The 24,727-nt window shown below is 38.3% G+C and overlaps 1 protein-coding gene across 1 annotated transcript in view; it reads right to left on the bottom strand.

Moving 5' to 3' along the window:
* The window catches only part of abcc2 (ATP binding cassette subfamily C member 2), a 44,418-nt gene that overhangs the window by 13,126 nt on the left and 6,565 nt on the right, over window positions 1–24,727 (bottom strand). Inside the window, exons 2-23 of the mRNA XM_004915869.4 lie at window positions 23,246–23,419; window positions 21,419–21,559; window positions 21,153–21,287; window positions 19,718–19,828; window positions 18,191–18,246; window positions 17,459–17,687; window positions 15,944–16,122; window positions 14,057–14,234; window positions 13,080–13,334; window positions 12,221–12,286; window positions 11,511–11,648; window positions 10,800–10,946; window positions 9,853–9,937; window positions 9,343–9,409; window positions 8,343–8,469; window positions 7,658–7,834; window positions 6,703–6,870; window positions 5,325–5,508; window positions 2,287–2,407; window positions 1,397–1,520; window positions 533–752; window positions 212–366 (exon numbers count right to left, since the gene is read on the bottom strand). Of these exons, the coding sequence (XP_004915926.1) occupies window positions 212–366; window positions 533–752; window positions 1,397–1,520; window positions 2,287–2,407; window positions 5,325–5,508; window positions 6,703–6,870; window positions 7,658–7,834; window positions 8,343–8,469; window positions 9,343–9,409; window positions 9,853–9,937; window positions 10,800–10,946; window positions 11,511–11,648; window positions 12,221–12,286; window positions 13,080–13,334; window positions 14,057–14,234; window positions 15,944–16,122; window positions 17,459–17,687; window positions 18,191–18,246; window positions 19,718–19,828; window positions 21,153–21,287; window positions 21,419–21,559; window positions 23,246–23,419 (3,237 nt within the window). The remainder of the gene's footprint in view (window positions 1–211; window positions 367–532; window positions 753–1,396; window positions 1,521–2,286; window positions 2,408–5,324; window positions 5,509–6,702; window positions 6,871–7,657; window positions 7,835–8,342; window positions 8,470–9,342; window positions 9,410–9,852; window positions 9,938–10,799; window positions 10,947–11,510; window positions 11,649–12,220; window positions 12,287–13,079; window positions 13,335–14,056; window positions 14,235–15,943; window positions 16,123–17,458; window positions 17,688–18,190; window positions 18,247–19,717; window positions 19,829–21,152; window positions 21,288–21,418; window positions 21,560–23,245; window positions 23,420–24,727) is intronic.

The raw sequence follows: 24,727 nt of genomic DNA, 5'->3' as shown, positions 1-24,727 counted from the left end.
TGCCAGATATCTTTGGTGAATGTTTGTTTGTTTCCAGCTATAATTTTTTAGCTGTGAGATCCCTCCCCTCTGATATGTGGCAAGCAGCACTGCATACAGAGACAACTCATCATTCTATGACAGGTGCAACTCATATGGGGGGGTCTGAATTTGCATTATGGAAAAATAACATGGCACTTTGAGTAGCAATAAGTAATTTTATTCACCTCACCTTTGCAAACCTGTTAACAATGCGCCCTGTTGGTGTAGTATCAAAGAAACGCATAGGGACCCGTAGGATGTTGTGCAGAAGTTGTGTATGAAGCATTCTGGAAGCCCGGACAGCTCCCCCCGAAACAAGAAACGCACCCAGAAGCACAAAGAGAGCTGCAATGAAACATATTGGCCATCACAATAATGGAGTGAAGCCTTGCACATCATCCACATGCCATAACCACTTAACAGACTATTGCTAAGGATTTAGCTAAGTGTAGTTTGTTATTGCTCTAATGTTTGATTGTATGGACTAGATTGTATGGACCAGTGATATTACCTTGTGCCACTCCTAGAGCTCCGAACACGCCAACCCTCATGTCTCTCTGTGATGCAGGGTATGTTATGTTGTAATATTTTTCTGCATCTCCAGTCCAGTCGCTCAGCCATATATTTTGTCCCACAAAGGCTGCGTTCTGGAGAATATAGCTCACAAATATCCAGAAGCTGAACCCCCATCCTACAGCGCGCAAGTATTTCAAGTACAACTTGAACTTAACCTGTATTGGTGCAAGTAAGTTTTATTAGCAAGTTAAGCAGTCATTTTTTGCACTTCCATACACATAGAAACTACAACATAACTGCATGTGATATTAATACCAACATTTGTGCTGCAGGTACCAGTGACCACAATGCAACTGAAAGACCCGTTGGCTGTTATACACTGTGCAAAGCAGGACTGGTCTCCCCTGTGATCATGAGTACCATTCCCATTCTCTGGGAATGTATACAGTTTATAGATGTCATAAACAGACAACTGACCCTCATTAACTGCATTGAGTCCCCTATTGGGACCAGCCCCACAGTTTAGGAACAGCTTGACTAGAACATTCCAAAAGACAAAGGGCCATTTATTTATCATCACTCAAGGGGCTCTTACTACTGTGATTATGGAGACTGTCTCATCCAAAGTCAGAATATAGTGGCTCCAACACAAATGTATTCCCTTTGGAGATAACTATTACATATCTATGGTGGTTCTGTATTCCAGCCTCCAGGTTTGGCCAGCTATTCACATTTGTGGGCTTGTCCTTTTTAAAGTATTTCTAGAACATTCACACTGGCAGGGGCAATTCATGCTACAGTCATTATAGAGCCATAATAGTAGTGCAATAAAAAGCATATAGATACAAGCATGCTCTACCTTTCCTGTTTCAACTGTTTCCTTTTCAATAAGCTTCTGTCCTTTTGTGTCATTTGACCCGATTCCAGTCTTTTTCTTTGTAACATCTTTCACTGACCTTCTTAGGGTGCCGTTCATGCTCACACTGGAACAAAATACCCATATCAGTAATCTGCAGGTTCTTTTTGGGAGTCCAGAAAACACTGTTCCTTCATTATATAAGTGTGCACTGACATACTACATTACACGAGCCTAAAGCATCACAGGGGTAGACAAATGCTAAAAGACAGGTTTTTTTTTGCAACAGTTTTGATCAGCAATATTGAGATCAGAGTTCTTGGAAACTATATAGGAAGGTGGTGCTATATAGAAGTGCTTTAAAAGGGGGGTATTCACAATCACTAGCAAGTCAAAAAGACCTTTCTCACACCAAGCCTTTCCTTTAAAGCACCACTCCTAACTGAAATCAGTGGGAATTGCAATATTTTCCTATCACAGGCAACAGAGGGAATGGCAGTGGGTTACTGTTAGAAAGCCTTAATCAGTGATTGATATTGGAAGAATGTCAAGGAAGTTATGTTTATCTGCACCCTAATACAGAAAACCCCAGGTCCCAAACATTCTATATAATAGTACTAGCTGTACTGCATGTGATTCTCTAGAAAAGGTCTGTCCAACTGGAGGCCTGCAGGCTTTATGTGGCCCCTTGAAGAATTTTTATGGCCACCATTTATCTCAAGGGCTCCATAGACATGTATGTATGACATCATAACTTTAATATAATCTGGCCCTTAAACATGTCTTATGAAAATAATAATACTAATTGGCCCACCACATGTAATAAGCTGAACAGAACTGCTCTAGAAGGTACAGAGAACTTTTTCCTACAAACTACATAAAGGGCATCATACCTGCTCCTTTTCCTCTGACGCATGCTGTTTTCCCTCTTTACTGTTGATGCCACAATGTCTTCAATAACCTCAGCAGTCTCAACCTGATCACCATCATCTTCATCATCTTCACCAGTAAAAACTAATTCCCCCCCAAAAAAACAGTTAGTGACTTTAGCCATGCTAATTGATTAGTGAGTAAACTAGTGTACCCACGGCATGAGGGCAAGTAGGGAAATCAGTCAGTTTCAGCATTATATACAGGTCCTTTTAAAAAAATTAGCATATTGTGATAAAGTTCATTATTTTCTGTAATGTACTGATAAACATTAGACTTTCATATATTTTAGATTCATTACACACAACTGAAGTAGTTCAAGCCTTTTCTTGTTTTAATATTGATGATTGTGGCATACAGCTCATGAAAACCCAAAATTCCTATCTCAAAAAATTAGCATATCATGAAAAGGTTCTCTAAACGAGCTATTAACCTAATCATCTGAATCAACAAATTAACTCTAAAAACCTGCAAAAGATTCCTGAGGCTTTTAAAAACTCCCAGCCTGGTTCATTACTCAAAACCGCAATCATGGGTAAGACTGCCGACCTGACTGCTGTCCAGAAGGCCATCATTGACACCCTCAAGCAAGAGGGTAAGACACAAAAAGAAATTTCTGAACAAATAGGCTGTTCCCAGAGTGCTGTATCAAGGCACCTCAGTGGGAAGTCTGTGGGAAGGAAAAAGTGTGGCAGAAAACGCTGCACAACGAGAAGAGGTGACTGGGCCCTGAGGAAGATTGTGGAGAAGGACCGATTACTGACCTTGGGGGACCTGCGGAAGCAGTGGACTGAGTCTGGAGTAGAAACATCCAGAGCCACCGTGTACAGGCGCGTGCAGGAAATGGGCTACAGGTGCTGCATTCCCCAGGTCAAGCCACTTTTGAACCAGAAATAGCGGCAGAAGCGCCTGACCTGGGCTACAGAGAAGCAGCACTGGACTGTTGCTCAGTGGTCCAAAGTATGTCATTCGGAAATCAAGGTGCCAGAGTCTGGAGGAAGACTGGGGAGAGGGAAATACCAAAATGCCTGAAGTCCAGTGTCAAGTACCCACAGTCAGTGATGGTCTGGGGTGCCATGTCAGCTGCTGGTGTTGGTCCACTGTGTTTTATCAAGGGCAGGGTCAATGCAGCTAGCTATCAGGAGATTTTGGAGCACTTCATGCTTCCATCTGCTGAAAAGCTTTATGGAGATGAAGATTTCATTTTTCAGCATGACCTGGCACCTGCTCACAGTGCCAAAACCACTGGTAAATGGTTTACTGACCATGGTATTACTGTGCTCAATTGGCCTGCCAACTCTCCTGACCTGAACCCCATAGAGAATCTGTGGGATATTGTGAAGAGAAAGTTGAGAGACACAAGACCCAACACTCTGGATGAGCTTAAGGCCGCTATTGAAGCATCCTGGGCCTCCATAACACCTCAGCAGTGCCACAGGCTGATTGCCTCCATGCCACGCCACATTGAAGCAGTCATTTCTGCAAAAGGATTCCCGACCAAGTATTGAGTGCATAACTGAACATAATTATTTGAAGGTTGACTTTTTTTGTATTAAAAACACTTTTCTTTTATTGGGCGGATGAAATATGCTAATTTTTTGAGATAGGAATTTTGGGTTTTCATGAGCTGTATGCCACAATCATCAATATTAAAACAAGAAAAGGCTTGAACTACTTCAGTTGTGTGTAATGAATCTAAAATATATGAAAGTCTAATGTTTATCAGTACATTACAGAAAATAATGAACTTTATCACAATATGCTAATTTTTTGAAAAGGACCTGTATTATAGGTCAATAAAGGCTGAAGTGCATGTTCTCAATAAACCACAGGATCTTGGTTTATTCTAAAACGAGACCCACATTTATCCCCTTCTAGTATTCCTATTATTTTTTACAGCTTGTATTATAATATATTATAATGATAATTATATTATTATTTTATATATTATTCACAGTCCTTTAAAAAATAATTGATCTGTACTCAAATAAATATACAGTGTAATATATCAACAAGATTCCAACTGATTTCCAAAAATAGATGCTTAGTCACTGGTTCTGATGTTGTCCATAGATGCACTGTATATCAAACTGGACATTTTTCTGTTGTATACATATTTATAATAGGCAAGAGCCATAAATATTCTGTAATATATATCCTTGTATGCTTAGTGATGTCCTCAGTTAAAAATCAGTGCTTAGTGATGTAATTTGACTCACTGAGTGTTGTGTATTATTATGTAATGTACCCTCTGTTGTAAAGTATTAACATCTTAGAAGTCATCTTTTTATATGCTATGTTTATATGTGGCACACGGGGAGATTAGTCGCCACACGACAAATCTCCCTTGTCACGGGCAACTAATCTCCCTGAAATGCCATCCCACCGGCATAAATGTAAATTGCCGTGGGATGGCATACGCGGCGCCACGATTTCCCAAAATTGTGGAAGTTGCCTTGAGAGGAAACTTTGGCATTTCGGGGAGATTAGTCGCCCGCAACAAGGGAGATTTGTCGCGGGCGACTAATCTCCCCGTGTGTCACAGCCCTTAAAACCCTTGGTGACATCTGATATAGTTCTATTTTATAAGGGCTCTGGCACACGGGGAGATTAGTCGCCCGCGACAAAACTCCCTGTTCGCGGGCGACTAATCTCCCCGAGTTGCCTTCCCCTGCCATCCCACCGGCGAACATGTAAGTCGCCGGCGGGATGGCACACGTGGCGGTGCGATTTCCCGAAATCGCCGAAAAAGACTCGAGAGGCTTTTTCGACGATTTGCGCGAAATCGCGCCGCCGCGTGTGCCATCCCGCCGGCGACTTACATGTTCGCCGGTGGGATGGCAGGGGAAGGCAACTCGGGGAGATTAGTCTCCCGCGAACAGGGAGTTTTGCCGCGGGCGACTAATCTCCCCGTGTGCCAGAGCCCTAACAGGAGATTCATTATCCCTGGTTATCACAGTTCCATTTACAGCATTTGTTTTACAGTTCATGTATTGTTTACCTGTGGCTTCATTGTCTGTCTGATCATTCTGCTTTGCATACAGCCTAAGAAACTCTGCAAAGGCACCGTTGTTTGCCTGTAAGGTTTTGTAGGATCCAGTCTCAGTGACTCTGCTATTCACAAGGACCACTATATCGTCAGCATGCTTTAGGAAGCTAACCCCATGCGTGACTAAGATCCGAGTCTAGAAGACATAAAGCAATTTATGATGTCCAGCTGGTGATTCTTTGGGGTTATGTACTAATGTGAGAAACGTAGTTAGTTAGTTAGTTCAGTAACCCAAAGCTGATTAACGCTAGGTGTTCCTGGAGTAGGCATTATTTGCCCATGTTGGTACATAAGAATATACATGAGAGCTGGCACAGCATGTGTAAAATAGTTAACTTATTCAAAACATGTGTCCCACTTCAATAAGATCATTGGCCAATCACAGTACCACCATGTCTGAAAGCTATCTTTTGTATCCTTAATCTGGCCATACACATGCTGATAAAGATTTTCGGACCATGTGTGGGCTCCAAATTATTGTCCTGATAATTTTCCTACCCTGGAGTTCAGTAATTTAGTCAATCGGCCAGGTTATTGTGCGCGTGTATTGTGTATCTGACGATATACTTGGGGGACCTACAATGGAGGTCACTTTCGTACGATTGGTGTCTAATTTGTTTAGTCAAAATGTTAGTTTCCGATTTCTGCATTTAAACATACGACCGATATCTGAACGTTCGATGGAAGAAGACTAAAATCGGAAGTTGTATGGCAACCTTAAAGGAGAAGGAAAGGTACAAACTAAGTAAGCTTTATCAGAAAGGTCTATATCAATACAGCCATAAGCACTCACAGAAATGCTGCACTGAGTTCTCTGTCAAAAGATTTCTCTATGTCTGTAATTCCTGTGCCACAGACACACAGCTTTCTGTTCTCTGCTCTTGCCTGCTCCCCCCCCCCTTAGGAATGTGGATCTGAGCCAATGAGCAGGAAGCTGAGCATGTTCACTTGGTCTGGGTCTTGGTGCAGGAGTGAGGCATTATGGGAACTTTCTTTACACAGCTCAGCGTTTTTTCTTCCTGTTTGGCTTCTGATCTTCTGAACGGGAGAAATATGGGGAGACTTAAGGGCACTATTGAGAGAACTGAAGGTATGCCTGCAGCTTGAGATTAACTCTTTATTAGACTTTCCTTCTCCTTTAAATTGATTCTTATGGAAATACTGGCATAAGCTCCTGCACAGACCATCGTTATGTTTGTCAGGTGAATTTTTAATTTATCTAAAAGAAATTTTAAGGTTAATGGATATATGTCAAGTTTGATATTGGGTTTGAGTACTAGTCTATGGCTAATTAGTGTGAAAGAATTAACAAGTTATAAAAAAGACTCACCTTATTTTTTAGTAATCCATTGGGTCCCACCACTTTTTCAAATATATGCTTCCCAACATGAGCATCAACAGCAGAGAGAGGGTCATCAAGGATATATATGTCTGCATCATTGTACACAGCCCTGGCTAAACTGACGCGCTGCTTCTGGCCACCACTTAGGTTTATGCCCTGCCATGGAAACATTAGGAAAAGATACACTGGTGAGCTGAAAAGACTCATGATAAAAAAGTGCAGTAAACTGGCAGTCTCCTTTTCTATTCTGTTGGCCAGGGTACAGCAGTGAACCTTGCTTCTAACCAAATTTCTAGGCCTTCGCCTGACTCTCACCAAACATCAGGAGGGGTTCCCAAACAGTGGGGTTAGATCCCAGGGTGGTCTCTGCCCGAGTGTCAGTTAGTGTGAGATTTGTGGAGCTGTTTGCTCTCTTAGTTACATCTGGAAGCCCAGTTTGAAGGTCAATTAGGGTAAAATTTGGGATGAACATTTATTTTCTTTCCTATATATTTTTGGAACTATGGCTGAATGACTGGTACACCAATGTTTTCCTATATCTGTAACCTTATTATGAACTAAAGGAAGTACTGAAAAAAGTTTGGACTCTCAAGGAGGACTTGAACTGAATGTCTGGCACCCACTGCTCTAACATATGGCTGAAACAACTGAACAAGTCACATGGGAGGTATTCTACTAGTTAGTAGGCCCAAAGAGACACTGGAAGTACTAACTTGACTTGACTTGTGTTTTACAATGAAATTCTGGTGCTTTGTGGTCTTAAACCTTAGCAACCATTAAATTACTTGACGGAAAAACACAAGAGGATGTCAAAAAAAGTACTAAATAAATATAATAAAATAAAAAAATATGGGAAATAGCACATTTTCTTATTCCTATTAGAATTACTCCAAGTCAAAGACTAAACTACTAAGACAAGATCTAGAAGTATTGGCCATGGTACCTTTTCTCCTATTTCAGACTCATCATGTCCCGGAAGCATTTCTAAATCTGGAAGAAGGGCGCATGCTTCTAAAACCTTTTGGTATCGTTCTTCATCCATCTTGGATCCAAAAAGAATGTTGTTTTTTAGTGTGGCGTTCTGGATCCATGCTTGCTGGGGAACATAAGCGATGGAACCCTAGAAGCAGAGTAGTATATTTCATAAAAGGTCAAGTTTTTTTGTTTCTGTTTCTTTATGTAGGAATCACAATACATCTGAATTATTATGTACATTATGTATTATGTAAAAATATTTATAATGTAGGTATGTAGGAACGGTTGACGATAACAAAATGATCTACAATTAACAGCAGCAGTGGTTATTAATGGTATATTAAATCACCAAGCTCAAGGGCTTAGCTGTGGAGGTAGTGAATACAAACATGTCCTGTGAACTCAGGGAGCCCCATGGGCACAAAGTATTATATCAGTCACCTTAAAAAAACAAATGTATAGCTTCAAGGCAACACTTTATGATGCCATATACAGTGTTTGAGTGATATAGATAAAGAAGTGAAAAGCAACAGCCCTATTTTGTTGGAACTAGGGCCTGCAACAAGTTTTCTCTAGGACTCATGACCTAGTTAAGAACCATAGATTTGAGAGAATATGAATATATTTAGAGACAGAAATGTCTACTATCAAACCTTGATGTTGATGTATCCACCGACATGGTCCATTTCTCCAAGCATTGCAGAAACAAGCGATGATTTACCTGACCCTACCCCACCAACTACTGCTACCAGATTGCCTTCTTTGATGTCCAGATTCACACTGTTGAAATAACATAGAGTAGGGTCAAGGAATGGAAAATGGACAGGCCAAGGGAAGAAAGAAGGAGGGTAACAAATAAAAAATGCTTTAAATAAGAAATTTCACCTAGAAATTGCTATAAATTAGGCAACAGTCCTGGATCCGCGAATAGCTTTAGCCAGTCCATTATAAGAAAACATTTTTCTGAATAGATTTAACTGGGATGCCAAATGTCCGAATTTTATTGTGTAAATGCAGACAGAAATATGAAATAAAGAGGCACATACAAAATTCTGCAAGAGGGGAATCTACCTCATATATTAAAGCCACCAGTGCACTGCCCATCCAGTATTTAGGGTGAGGGCACTCACTCCCTTTATCAGGATGCCATTGCAGAATTGTGTGAGAAACCCCATGTTTCCTATATATGGTGACATTTACCTGATGTCCAAAGAATGCAACTGAGAGATAGTAGAGTTGCAGCTATGAACTTTGTATTGCAATAAACACTGGCAATAACAGTTACCAACCTGGATAGACTGTTTTAGTATTAGTAAGTTGGAAGAATGGAATGTCAGAAGCTTTTGTCAAACTTTTACCAGAGCAAGTACTTTCAGGTGATTTCCATTTAACACCAGCAGCAGGGAACAAACTGGGGCATTTTGACATGTCTAAATCTGCTCCTAGTGGTATGTTACAAAAATAACTTGTATCTCATTACTTGCAGGAGCAATAAACTTCATAATATTTTTCCTGTGGGGGTCAATTTAGTGCTTAAGAACTGCCCATAGAAAACTACAAAACCTGTTGTAATTAGAAGTCACTTAGGCAACACAGGCGTAAACATTAAAATTTGGCAATAGATGCATAGAAAACTGTTTCCATGTTGCTCACTTGTTGACTGCAGGGTTTGCATCTTCTTCCCAAGAAAATGTAGCATCAGAAAACTGAACAGCAGCATCTGTGGAAAAATGTGCACAATTTGAGCTGAGGATTCTCTTTCTCTTCTGCCTTTGCATCATGCATTGACCGACATGGTGTATTGGCAGAGGAAGTTTTCAAATAAGCATGATCACTGAACCAACCATTTTGGCTTGATCAATCATATACGAAACCCCACATGAGTTAAGGAGTTAAGGCAGGTTTCGGGGGAAACAAAAATCATTAGTTGAGGTATTTTTCCCCAAGTATTTTCCCAGAGAAACTATAGCCTTTGATTTAATGCACTTTAGTCACAAAACCCACAAGGCTCTTACCAGCATGGGAATAAAAATGTTAGTTTTACAGCAGTTCTTATGTATTCTCTCTCATCAGCTCTAATAAGAATGTTGCTGTTTAATTGGCCCTTAGAGAAGATATGTGCAGCTTTGCTGTACTGTATTGAGCATGATTAATTTTCCTTACCAATATTTGGATCACAACGAATAGCTGAGGTATCCAGGTTATCCCCTCCCAAATATTTCTCCAGACGGGCACTTGATACACTTGTCTGTCAAAATACACATTATGTTAAAATTCTTGTTTAATCAGATATTATCTACTAAGACTATAGTCAGTCTAATTGTATTGTATTTTAAAATATTCCATTCAGGTAAATATACATGATCTAGACCTATGCTGTGCCATTTTTGAGTGGAGTAATCTAACTATCCCCTATGAACAAGTTTGGAAATACAAACTTTTAATACACGTATTGCTTGGGACCTGAGGTTTTCCATAATTTAGATCACCATAATTTAAGTCTACTAAAAAAACCCTTTAAACCCTAAATTAAACCCAATTGTTTTGATTTTTTTACTGCCTGGTGACAAAATAGAACAATGTTCAACATGCTTAACTGTAATACCAAGTGTGCCTTGAATTGAGGACTTAGAATCACTCAGCTAACACAATATTTTTGGTGGGAATAGAGCAATGTTTTTTAAGTTTAAACATTTGCTTGTGTTGCTGTGTTGAATACCCAACTAAATGTTGGATTACATAGTAGGACCTTAATTGAAAAATAAAAATCCACAGCCTTAGATCTATGATAAAGGGCTGGAATCGGTTTACATTGTAGATACAAATATGTTGTCAAGCCAGAACCACAGAGAATAACAAAAGATTAAGACAAAACATTGCAACTATGTGAACAGACTATAACATTTTTCTTATGAAAGAAAATTTGCTCCATTTGTTTGCCCTAATATAATTTACTGCACTGCTATATTTTATCTTTATTCTTATAGATTCAAACAATGTACAATGAAAGACAGTACAGACCATACAGACTAAATAGCAGTTGTTGCAATAAATAATTTAACCAGAGAACTCAATATGTGAAAATTGGTTATATAATAAAAAGTATTTACCTGCACCATACTGGAAATAAGCATTGGAAGCATGGCAAGAGGAAAACGTAGGATATTAAACAGGGATATAGAAGTAAAAGCTTTTTCTGCATTGAGAACATTGCTTGGATCCACTGCAACATAGACAGCAAAAGTTGCAACTGAGACCTGCAAAAAGTAAAAACCAATTTTATTAACAGATATAAGGGCTCATGTACTATGGGCAGGAGTACAAGTGCTTGAATGCCAAGCAGAGTGAAACTGTGACCCTTACGGTCAATTGCTTACCCCTTGTACCCCGGGCATTAACTGGCACTACTGCACACTAAGCCTAGTTGAGAATTGAAAATCTGTACATCTGAAGGGCAAAAAGGAGCCTGTATTCAATACCTGCAATGAGCAGCCATTAAATACATCCCTGAAGGGGCAAGGAAGGGGTATTTGAAGGGATTGCCACTTCCTGCCTATGTACCACCTCTCCAGTAAGCGAAACTGCATTCTGGAAATGCAAAGAGTTAAGCCTCAGGTTTCCAGTTGCAACTGGGTGTATTGTAGACCAAAAAACTGTGCTCTGCACTTTGCTTATTGTCATGTCATTGTGATCCCTATTATGGCCAAACTCTTTGGTGACTTCCAAAATGGCTTATATTAACAGACCATGGATACATATAACAATCTATAATAGACCAGTTCACAAAAAAATGCAAATACTACTATAAGGATTTTGCTTACCAAGAATGGTGCACAGGTGAAAACAAACAGAGACACTGAGTGCAGGTAAGTAAAATGTAACATGTCTTTCAGCTCCTTCTCCCGAATTTCTTGCACTTGGTTCTCAAAAGAAGGCTCCCAGGCATACAGCTTTAGAATCTAGAAAAAATAATTGAGATGCTTAGAAATAAGATCAAATAATGGAAGAAACTGTTAGAAATGCATGTGATGGTACTCAATGGAGGGCTGGAACTTGCATGAATCAGCAATGCCCAACAGATTTCAGGCAGGGCTGTAGGTTTAATATTTATGATTTTACATAATTCATTCTGTAGGTAAATTAACACATAACTGATTCTGTTGTATAGATTTTATAAATTTGTGAGACAGAATGCTTGTTAAAATTTACAGAATGGATGTTGTAATATAATGATATCCTTTTGTTCACAAAATTGATTTACTTCTCATTCTTCCCTAGAAATATGACTTTTGCATATTTTTTTACCAGCATATATGGCCACACATTCATTCTGTGTACTGGGGATTGTTTTGTGTATACAGAATGTATTTTTTGTAGACAAAATGTACTTGGGACAAACAACACCCCATAATTGAGTGGCCCCTCAAGGTCAATACCGCACTTCTAATGTTTGTGTTTTTATATTTATAAAACTTTGTGCTGTTACATTTTGGCAAGGATTATATGCACTAATATGTATAAGAATATTTACCTTAATACCATTAAGTATTTCATTCATTATTTTCATCCGCTTATCTTTGTTTTTCATGTTCTTCATCTGTAAAAATAAAGTCCATTTGTATTAAGTTGTTTTCATTCTAAATACAAGTATTGGTTTCTTCTTTGATTTGTATCTTCTCTATCCACCAATAATCATCTCTCTGCTTATCTATAATCTATCCATTTATCTATGGATAGTGATGGACTTTCTATTACCCATCTGTCTACAAAAGATTTTGCTATTACATTTGAGATATTTAAAAAAAGGTTGGGAATCTTTTGTTATGTATTTGGGCTTGGTTAAAGCGTCCGGCAGGATGCCCTTCATTTTTTATATATCAAGCACCTTTTCGAGGGCCATGACACAATATCCCACCAATATCAGCTGGACAGCAAGGAGTTTTTCCACAGTAAAATCACCTTGCTGTATCACACAGGTTAATTAAACTTTTGTTTTAAAGACTAGCCTATAAGACATTTCCAAAGTATTTACTAAAAATAGTTGAACATCTTGTGCATCACTAGTAAATTGATGGCTTAGGTATCTTCTGATTCTGCCAGTAGTTTAGAGTTCATTATGACCCCATTTAGTTTATTTCTGTGAGTAATAGAAATAAAGCTAGTGATAGAAATGAAGCTAGATACTTTATTATTCTATCAGAAGAGAATTATTGTGATGATCAGACTTCAATAATATCAGAGCTCCCTCAATATTAAAGCTGAAAGAATTTTAATTATACTTAAAAAAAGAAACCTCAATAAGAATAGGGACAATCCTAATACGGATCTGTTCAGGGGGAAGCTATAATACCTTCATGAAAGAGAAATAAAACAAAACACAAAGTTCTTACCTGTAGTTTCCTTGATACTGTCGCTAACACTGCATTGATGGGAATCAACAAGATCATCACTCCAAGTCCAGCAAGAACTGAAGGACCTAATTCTTCCCAGAGAAAGACTATAGAAATAGCAATCTGCAGCGGGGAAGACCACAGTAAGTGAATGAAGTTTGTCAAGTCCATGAATCTCTGGGCATCCGCAGACATCAAGTTCACAGTCTCCCCAACTGTTGACTCTTTCCGAATGGCGTTTGATACAGTTAACGCCTGGGAAGAATGTAAATCTTTATTAAAATGTGGATTTGTTTTATAAAAAGGGTTATGCCCATACAGTGCCTACTGCATTGGCACATGTGTCAAACACAAGGCCCGTGGGCTGGATATGACCCTTCTGGCTTTTTTTTGTGGCCCCTGGTGACTGTGCCTGACCATGCAGCACCAATCACATGACTGCACTGTGACTGTGCCTGACCATACAGTATCTTAATAAAAAAAATTGTCCGGTAACTTAGCCTGTGTTTTACATTTCCACCCCCTTATGTGATTGAGTTTGACACCCCTGGACTATATGATAACTACTGCTGCACTAAAAGTACTTTTAAATTAACCATGGGGGGATGACCCTAAATATTATTCATGTACTGGACCCCTGAGTTAATGATTTGTGAGGATGGCTCTGGATCCAACATTAGTCCGTGCAAAGTTTATTGGTCATGGGGAAATAAGGGACACTTCTACAAAATCCAGCTAGATGTGCAACACTTGTATTGGAGCCTAGTAGATTATAGTAATCAGAAATGTATCTGGTGCATCCTTCAGAGCTGAGCAGAGACAGGCCAAGAAACGTAGGCACCCAAGGTAAAGGTGGCTCTGTGCCCCCCCTCCCCTTATCATGCAGGATCCCTCTACAATTAAAGGACCATCAGCTGCTACTGCAGGGTTTGCTTGTCCTGTTGTTACAGCCATGTTTACAATGTCTTTAAACTTACTTTCTTATATACTGCCGCCATTAGAAGGCTTCTCACTCTCATTCCCAGAACAAAGCAGCCATGAAAATATTGCTGAAGCAAGAAGGACTGTAGCAATGCAGTTACTAACAGCAACACTGCATAGAAAAATCCTTGCCACTGGTGCTGAGAAGGATCAGCCGTGAAAGTCACCATTACCCTGCATGGAAAGAGCAACAGCAGGAGTCAATTAATGAAATATACGTCTACCTAATTTTTCAGACTGCCACAAAGTCACATAATTGTACTTAGCATAGAGATTGATAACCTTGGCAAGAACTTTTTCTAAATTCTGTTTCTTAAAATAGAAACATGAGCTACAGCCCCAACTCCAATCCAAATTAAGGACGAAGGGGATTCTATCTGCATGAATTTTTATTTTTTTTTGCTTGGTACAGTTTTACTGTCATATATTGAGCGTAAAAAAGTCAAACACCTTTCATGGTCTCCACAGTTACAAGATATTTCTAAACCTTGAGGTTTTGAAATGTATGGGGAAGGTTTCAAACTTCTTTAGTAAACAACAAGCTAATGCTTATAGGAAACAGTTCAAATGGACTGTTAAAAAGTAAATATTAATATATTACTTCCATAAACATGTCTATCTCCTGTGCATCTCAATACATACATAAGATATTGCAATAAATATTTATGTAATACTGTTTCTCAGTTGTTAGTTTACTAACTCTGATTTTTCAGTTCATAATATACTGTATATCATATATGTCAAACACAAGGCCCGGGGGCCAAATCCGGCCCACCTGGCTGTTTAATGTGGCCCTTGGTGAGTGTGTCTGACCATCCAGCCTGATCAATTTCCATTTTCCTCACATAGTAACTAAGACTAAGGGGTATATTTATCATGCTGTGTAAAAAGTGGAGTGAACATTACCAGTAATGTTGCCCAAGGCATCCAATCAGTAATCAGAGTTCAACAGTAGCAAAGCATCTATTGGCTGCTATGAGCAACATCACCGGTAATGTCTTACTCCACTTTTTACACATTGTGATAAATATACCCCTTAGTATCTTACTAAGTATATTAATAAAAAATTTGGCCCGCGACTTAGCCTGTGTTTTAGATTTCGGCCCCCTTATGTGACTGAGTTTGACACCCCTGCTGTATATACTCGAGTATAAGCCGATCCGAATATAAGCCGAGGTACCTAATTTTACCTAACAAAACTGGAAAAACTTATTGACTTGAGTATAAGCCTATAGGGTGGTAAATGCAGCAGCTATTGCTAGGTTTCAATAATCAAATTAAATACCAATACAATTACATTAAATGAGGCATCAGTGGGGTATATGTTTTTAAATATTTATTTCAAAGAAAAACATTACATTAGCTCTGTAAGTGGAGAAGAGGGTCAACAAAAACAATATGGTATCAATAATGATACCTTAAGAGTACTACCCCCTTAGCTCAATAAGCAACCCAGCTAAAATCATTCAAAACTATATATAGATTATATAGAATATAAAGTGCAATGTCTAGTGCAGAATGGGACAGGTGAGAACGGTAGATGAAGATAAATTTGGGAGCTGGCCAGAGCACTAGAGGGTCTGGTATGCACAAAAAAGACAGAGGGTGCTAGTCTGGAGGGACCCATGGCACCTGACTCGAGTATAAGCCGAGGGTGACTTTTTTCAGCACATTTTGGGTGCTGAAAAACTAGGCTTATACTCGAGTATATACAGTAATTGTCTACAGAACCTTTCTGGATGAATTGTCAGCTGACTAGTGGGCAGGGGAATGAGCTAGAACTGAGATACTATACTCAACTTATTTTTAGATAACCACTAGGATCAAATGCTTAAACCATGGTTCAATAATACAGTAAACAAAATATTTGCTACACAACTTACTTTAAAATCTGTGGGCTGACAAACGCCAGCAAATCATGCAGAAGCTTAAAGATAGCCGACGTTAATAAAGTACTTGGGAAGGTTTTTATGAGTGTTTTAATTAACCAGCGTTTGGGATAATCTTTAGCAGTTCCATCTATGGATTTTTCCTTCTTCTTCTTTTCCTTCTTCTTTTCTTCCTGAAAGTTATGCAAAATATTAGAATACAAATAAGAAGGCATGCACAGTATAAAAGGGGAAGGAGTATAAGGATGTGGGCTGAACTAATTCACAGATCCCCCAGCAGAAGTGTTTGTAGCATTTGGATCACACTTTATATGGCTGCACCCAAAACCAACTGATCTCTGCCTAGAAATGAAGCCTTTAGTTTTTGTTTAGTCCAAGTGAGCCTTTAAAAATCATCATTTGTTCAGAGCCCCACATAGCTCATAACAATGTAACAGATTTAAAGACACTAGTCGTTCAGCCACAATGTGTTGCTGGGTTTAAAGCTGACAGGAATGCGATGTTAATGAATATTTTGAGGGTTTGTCCACAAAATGCAAATAAGTTTGGTAAGAAACCCCTTCAACTTGTACAGGAATATGAAAGAACAACAAGAAAACTGTGAGACTATAGACACCACCTGCGCTTCCAGCATGGGCTCGTACCATGCAGCATACATCTGGATTTCATTGTGGGAAAGAGTGGTGAATTTTTATGAAACAAAGCACAGATTTCGCAGCACAATAAGGGCAAGGATAGGCAACAGAAAAAGTTCTCAATTCTGGTATCCCACTCTGGGAACAGCCAAAAAGAGGATACAAAAACATACAGCAAGTCCAGTTGATTTGACTGATTACTATCGACCTGGAGGAATGAGAACTTTTACAGACAATTTCAGGCATGTATCATGTAGAATGAATTACTAATAAAGGAGAAGGAAAGTTTATATCACTGGGTCACCCTCTACTGATTTCCTAATACCCTGGGCCGGTGCTCGCTAAAAACTGCACCGCCCCAGGGTATTTCTGCAAAGAACCTTGTTGCCATCTTCTTTGAAGTCTTCCATCTTCTTTTCATTCCGGCAGGTACATGCGCAGTAGAGTAAAAGCTGAACTTAAAAACGAAAAGCCAGCACTTTTACTTTATTGCACATGCCTGCACCCACTAAAAAGAACAGAGAAGAGGAAGAAAGATTGCACTGAAGAACTTCTGCAGAAATACCCTGGGCTGGGGCCGTTTTCTGCTAACAGGAGCACTGGTCCAGGGGTATTAGGTAAGCTATTACAATCACTAGGGGGTGACTAACATTTGGCACCCCTGTGATTTAGCCTTTCCTTTAAGCAGAATAACTGCAATTTGTGGCTGCATGGTGCAAGTCAGGATATCTATGGAATACAATAGTCATCATGAACGCAGCTCTAAACTGATTGAATGGTTCAGGTTGATAACCCAAAATAATGCTCACTGACTGGATAATGAATGCCAAACATACAACTGGTCACAGCAGAAGAGTTTCAAGCAGATAGCTACCATTACAAGGATGTCTTGGCTCTGTGCCTTGCTAATTCCATTCATTTCAATTCCAGACTCCTTCTGTTTTCTTTTGTTTTTACGCTTTTCCAGATCCTTCTTTGCTTTTCTCACATCATGTTTCATATGCTTTTCAAATATTTCATACATATTTTTAGTTTTGTCTTCCTCATTTAACTCCCACAGATCTTCCATCTCTAGTGGCTTTTTATATCCTTTGACAACAATGCTGAAAAGCAATTCCAGGCAGATCAGTGAAAGTTGATGACATCAATCCTTCAGACCAATTATCCTGTACTAGGTAAATGTATTTACTATTACAGCCAATGATTTATGATCACGACTTACACATTCAGGTTAGAGGTTAATATATAACCACTTAAATATAAAATGGAAATAGTTTTGTTTGCCATTAGATGGAAGCAGATATGTGTTTGTTTTAGTAATGGAGGGATTTGTTGAGCTAATCAGACCTTTATGTCTATGTTATGCAGCGAAGGAATCACAGGGAGTAACATCTACCATAATATTTGAGATAAAAATTTATCTCCAACACTTCTGAACCTAATGAAAAAACGTATCACTTAAAAAGGGCATGGTTAATAAGGGAAATGTTTTTGGACAGATGTCACCTACATTGTGCATAAGTCACTTTCAAGTCACTGTATCAGGTAGCCTTGTCCTTACTTTAAAAAACAGAAAAATGAAATATTTGTTGGCAATGTGTTGTACCTGTTGTACCAGTTGAAGGTTATTCTGCTTAGGAAAGAGGCTGTCAGCTCTGGATTCTGTAACACAACAGAAATATAAATCATGAGAAAGTCATGGTGAAGCTGATATAGGAGGGCAAGTACTTGTGGTTGGTCAGACTCCATTCAAAGGCATAACTGGTATTAGCTTTATTCTATGCATTCACAGCTGGCACCACATCCAATATTAGGGCTCCATCAGGAGCTGCATAACATTTGTCTGAGTATTATGGGTGCAGAGCCTTAATCAGACTTACTATTAAACCATTCATGACATGTGATGGAATATATAGAAATAAACAGTACGGCATATGCACACTAAAACAGTAGATTAATGCACATGGATAGGAAGCCCAATGTCTATGGCTGCAAAACTGTTTGAACAAAATCTCATTTTGTGGCTTCCAAGCAAGGCAGCCAAAGGACACATACACATTGGGTGTTTTTTCATTCTGTATAATTAAAACATTGTTTAGAACATCAGGATACTAGGTTCCTGTCCCCATCCACAAATTTACTTACTACTGATCATAAATGACTAGAAGAAACCAACTGAATTGCTTTGTCTTGAAAAAGAAGCCAGGATAGGAATCCGCCAACTGCAGAAATGTCTGAAGGCTACAAACCAATCTGTGTCGCTTAATGTCAAACTGTAAGCAAATCCAAGTATTATCTATTATCCAAAATGCTTGGGACCTGGGTATTTTCAGATAAGGAATCTTTCTGTAATTTGGATCACCATACTTAATGTCTACTAAAAAATAATTGAAACTTTAAATAAACCCAAAAGGATTGTTTTACCGCCAATATGGAGTCACGCAGCTTAGTCATGATCAAGTACGAGCTACTTTATATTGTAGTGTGGCACTTATATTGTAGTGTGGCACTTATATTGTAGTGTCACCCACTGTGACCTACAGCACTTATATTTGCCTATTTGTGTCTGTTAGTTACCCCTCCCATATAGATTGTAAGCTCTACAGGTCAGGGACCTCCTTCCTCTTGTGTCCTCGACTCTTAACTTATTGCTGCTGTATTTATCTGTATTTATTATTATACTTTGTATTTATCTATTATCTTATTAACACCCTGTTTGTATTAATGTATTCTACTGTACAGCGCTGCGTACATAAGTAGCGCTTTATAAATAAAGATATACATACATACATACATACAGTTTTATTATTACAGAGAAAAAGGAAATTATTTTTACATTTATTTGCTTTTATGGTAGATGGCTTCCTTGTAATTCAGAACTTTCTGGATAATAGGCTTCCGGATAAAGGATCCCATACCTATACTATCTTTTTATTGTCTTAAACGCTATGCAAACTCTACAAGATGGCTTTGCTTCAGTTAGTTCATTGTCTGTGGGTATAGATTGTAATAGCTTGTGTTTGTATTGCCTTACACTGCAAAGTGTATATTTATAATTATAATGATATTAATAACAGAAGGAGAAATTATATGCATTTCTTTGTAAAGAAAGGTTAACTGGCTTTTATCATACCTCTTTGGTACTTTCATTTTTTTCTGAAATGGCAGAGATGATCAATGTAAGAATTTGCAGAGAATAGGAGATGAAAAACAAACAGACCCGTGGAAGATCAGGAATATCATCCTAATGAAAGAGATACATAATAAACATCACAACTCTCAGTCTTATGTGTCTATGAAAAACCACAGCAATTATTCTGCAGGTTGAACTCTTGCAATGTTCTGAATTATATTAAATGTATAATAATAGTTATTTAGACTATATAGTATAAGGGTAATGTAATAAAAGCCTAAGCAACTGCATTCGTTCTGGTAACCCATAGCAACGGGACAGCCATCGCTAATTTTAACAAAGTTATCACCACTATTGAGGGGCCATTTACAAAAGTTTTCTTTCATATTTTTTTGTGCCAAAATGAGATTAAGGGGCTGATTTACTAAGACACGATTTCGAATCCGAATTGGAAAAATTCCGATTGGAAACGAACATTTTGCGACTTTTTCGGTAATTTTGCGATTTTTTCGTATTTTGTTGTGATTTTTTCGGCGTCGTTACGATTTTTGCGTAAAAACGCGAGTTTTTCGTAGCCATTACGAAAGTTGAGCAAAGTCACGATTTTTTCGTAGCGTTAACACTTAAAAGGCGCAAGTTTTAACGCTACGAAAAAATCGCGACTTTGCGCAACTTTCGTAATGGCTACGAAAAACTCACGTTTTACGCAAAAATCGTAAAGACGCAGAAAAAATCGCAAAAGATACGAAAAAATCGCAAAAGATACGAAAAAATCGCAAAATTACCGATCATTACGAAAAAAACGCAATCGGACGCATTCGGCCCGTTCGTGGGTTAGTAAATGTGCCCCTTAGTCTTAAAAAATCACATATTTTTGGTGATTTATTTTGAAACAAATTCAAAAGAAAATTGATGCCGTCTAAATGCTGTTGAGAACATTTAGAAGTCAGTTACAGGAGTCTCTTTTCTAACTGGAAAATCTTTTTTTGTTCTATGGTTTCATTTGTGCAACAATATGATAAAGTCGCAGACTTTTTTTGTTTATGCTTTTTCAATTCAGATCTTTTTATAAATCACTAGACATTCATGGTTTTTGTGGACATGAGTTTAGTTGTGGTTTCAAAAAACTCTAAAACCACAAAAATCCCTTTGTTGATAAATGCCCCCCTTGATGTCCATGACTTAAAGGGACAGTTAATCCACATTATAAGCATTAGTGCAATGAAAAGGGCTTGGGCTGAATATGCATTTTGCCTGTTGTTTAAAGTATAAGGCATATCTAATGGTTTTGTTATTTCTTGCACTAAACATGGCAAATTCTGAAACTGAAAATAAAGTCACATTATACTTCCTGTTAGAACCAATAGAGACAAAGGAAAGGCCTGGTCTTCTATTACGATTTTACTTTGGTCACAACTGTAATTTAAGAACTGACCTTTAGTGCTTTCCGGATGAAAGTCTGAAATGGGAAAACTCCACAAATGACACTTAAAGTCCAAAAGATAAAAAGGATGCCGGTATCTTTGCGAGCGTAATAACGCCTGGTGTGATGAATGAGCAAAACTAGCAACTGCAAAAACAGAATGCATTGATATTTTTATTGGTTTGCTATGAACTGCAACTGCTTTAGTGTCAGAGTAAAATGCTGTTTGCCACATGGAGATGGTTTTGATATATGTCTCAGTGAAAATGTAAACGTACCCAGGTAGCTGCATAGATTGCTGGATTGACATAGAGGACGGCAGGGAGGGGTTCAGTAGAGTTGGACTGGGCTTTAACATGTTCCGCCACAGTAATTCCTATCCCAGCTATTGATGTGAAGAAGAGGAGCAATGTAAGGCACTGCAACGGCAAACATGGAGAAATCAGATATATTTCTGTGAGATAGCCATTACTTTACATTACTCTGCAGATCACATTTATTGACAAATGCTACAATTAAAGGGTACAGCGACACAGGGCAGCATTAAATTAATTGGGCTTATTCAGATGACCTTAAAAAAGTTCTCAGCTGAGTCACTTGATCATTTATTATCGGCCCATATGAAAGGAGAAAGAAAGCTACTAAGGCAGCTTGGCCAGCTTGAAGTATATTGCAATATATGGACACACAATCCCTGTTTTGCTTAAAGGGGAGGGCATCTCTTGGCAGCTTAATGCATAGAATGTCTTAATATCCTATATATTGATAATGGGATAGTGTAGAGGATCTCTTGTTGCTGTCAGTAAGAATATTGTGGTCACATCCTCATTGCACCCCCGACTAATGGGGTCAGCACAACTTTCCCTGAAATTGTCAACAGATTAGTCACAATAGTGCAAGCTAGAACACTATATTTATTCTGAAGAATGCTTTAACGTACCTGAGTAAACAGCCCTAGAAACTCTTCCTGTTTGTTTAAGAAAGCAGCAGCCATTTTAGCTTGGTTTGACTTCACATCCAGGTAGCAGTGTTTAGGCAGGGAACTCAGATTGCAGCAGAGAGGGAAGGGGGAGAGAGTAGAGAGTAGAGAGGGGGGAGAGAGGTGCAATGGAACAGGCTTTGCCATGCCCTGAAGGATTTTTCTGAGAGCAGGAAGTCTGACCCAGAAGATGATGTATACAGAACAGATGGAAAGAGATGTGGTGTTTCTTTTCACCAAAGACTCAGAGCAACAGTTCTGTAAGTGTTTATGGCTGTATTTACATAGACCTTTTTGATAAAGCTTACTTAGTTTTTACCTTGAATTCTCCTTTAAAGCAAATTTAGTCATCAAAAAGAACAGCATGCAATATTTGGCTGAATGATGCTGGAAATGTTTGATTGACTTAAAGGAGTAGTTCACCTTAAACTCTACTTTTAGTATGATGTAGACAGTGATATTCAGAGACAAGTTCCAATTGGTCTTTATTTTTAATTTTTTGCCCAGCAGCTCTCCAGTGTGAAATTTCTGCAGTTATCTAGTTGCTAGGGTTCAGTCCATGCTAGCAACTAGGCATTGGTGGACTAAATACAAAGATAAGTAATAACAAATAAGAATAACAATAATATTGTAGCCTCACAGAAGGCAAATAATAATAATAATTCTGAAACAATACAAAATAAAGACCAACTGAACATGCCATTCTATAACATACTAAAAGTTAGCTTAAAAGTAGACTACATTTTCATGTATTTGAAGAGTCTAAGCTGATTTGACTGGGCACATTGTCTAGTTTGTTTTTTAGCTTGTGACTGAGACAACTTATTCCTTACCTTACAACAGTCCTGTAATGCTTTATGGCCATATGTTTAGCTATCTCTAAAACAGAGTCTGTAATGCATGAGTAGCTTTACACAACAGGTAGGGCTAACTGCTGGAAATTGGATAAAAACCCATGTTTATACAATAAGTCAAGCAGTGCTAGAGAAAACCCTGTTGCATCTAGAACATATCAAAGAGAAATGGATAAGGTTCTAAAAATGTATAGAAATAAAACTGGGGTGATAACATAAGGAGGGTGATTTTAGAGGTTATCAGTAGTTGTAAGTGGAAGAGTGGAACCTACCTGCTTTGTTAGATAGAGACTTGTTATACGGGATTTAACCACCCCTGGTTTACACAAGCGAATAAGCTGCCATGGGGCGCAAAGCCAAAAAAAGATAAGAGGAATCCAAACCAAAACAGTCTGTTCAAAGCACAGGGGAAGGTCAGGTTCTGCACTGTCCAAGACCGACGAATTCTGCAATGAGTCATGTATTGTGTAATGTTAGTGCTCACTCAGCTTTGCACATTAAAGGGCAACACATATGCAAAATCGAAAAGTAAAGCATCATAACATAATAAACACCTGACTTTCGTAAAGGAACCCAAATAGTGGTGTTTAATTCCTTTATTGCAATGTTTATGGCATTCATAAGATCTGAGCTACCAAATTCTTTCACTTGCTTTTCTCTATGCTGAATTGGGAACAGAGTCTGAGGGGCAGATTGATCAAAATGTGAGTTTAGAGCTTAAAAAATTCACCCATGTTCCCTTCATTCCAATGGGATCTTAAGAAGTGTATTGATCAGTTTGTGAGCTCTAACTTTTACCCACTGATAAATTCGCTTCTTAAAATCCCTTAGGAATGAACAGGATATGGATGAGTTTTTAATGTATTAAGCTCAGAACTCACATTTTGATAAACTTGCCCCTTAATGTGCAGAAATATAAGTATACTAGAAGGTACATCCAGAGCTAGAAAAACATAATTACAATTCCTTGATATTAATATATATGACTTTCCTGTAACATTTTCATTAAAATTTCAAATGAGTTTATTATCACCCCCATCCTCTCCAACTAAAAGAAAATGTAATTCTATACAACTTTCCAATAAGTGTTCATTACAAATTTTCAGTAAATTTTTGTAGCTTGCCGAAAGCAGCATTGCTGAAACAATGTAGCAAACACCTTGCTGCCAGTGTATAAAAGTAATTACTATATAATATAATGCTGCCCTGTACTGGTACAACTGGTGTGTTTGCCTCAGAAAGACTACTATAGTTTATATAATAAAGCTTCTGTGTAGCCACGGGGGCAGCCATTTACAGGAGAAAAGGCACAGGTTACACAGCAGATAACAGATAAAACCCCATTATATTCTACAAAGCTTATCTGTTATCTGCTATGTGCCTGTGCCTTTTCTCCTTTTTGCCAGCTTCAATGGCTGCCCCCATGTTGACATAGCAGCTCATTTATATAAACTATAGTAGCGTTTCTGCTGCAAACTTACCAGTTTTACCAGCGCAGGGCAACTGTACATTATATTTTAATTACTTTAAAACACTTTCATTTTTTGGTGTTACTGTTCCTTTAACAGGTCTATTTATCAACTGACATTTGCTACATTGATTGAAAATTCAGAACCACTAGGGTAGAGAATAGAAAGGGACAAGCAAATACTGGTTCTGAAAGAAATTACATGAACAATCAGTGAAATGCTCTAATTAATGAACAGTGGAAAGTTGCTTAGAATTACAATTACTTTTATTAGGCAAAATTTGAT

This window comes from Xenopus tropicalis, chromosome 7 (genome assembly GCF_000004195.4).
Source record: "Xenopus tropicalis strain Nigerian chromosome 7, UCB_Xtro_10.0, whole genome shotgun sequence".
In the NCBI taxonomy this organism is placed as follows: domain Eukaryota; kingdom Metazoa; phylum Chordata; class Amphibia; order Anura; family Pipidae; genus Xenopus; species Xenopus tropicalis.
This window is presented reverse-complemented; position numbering and strand designations above follow the sequence as displayed.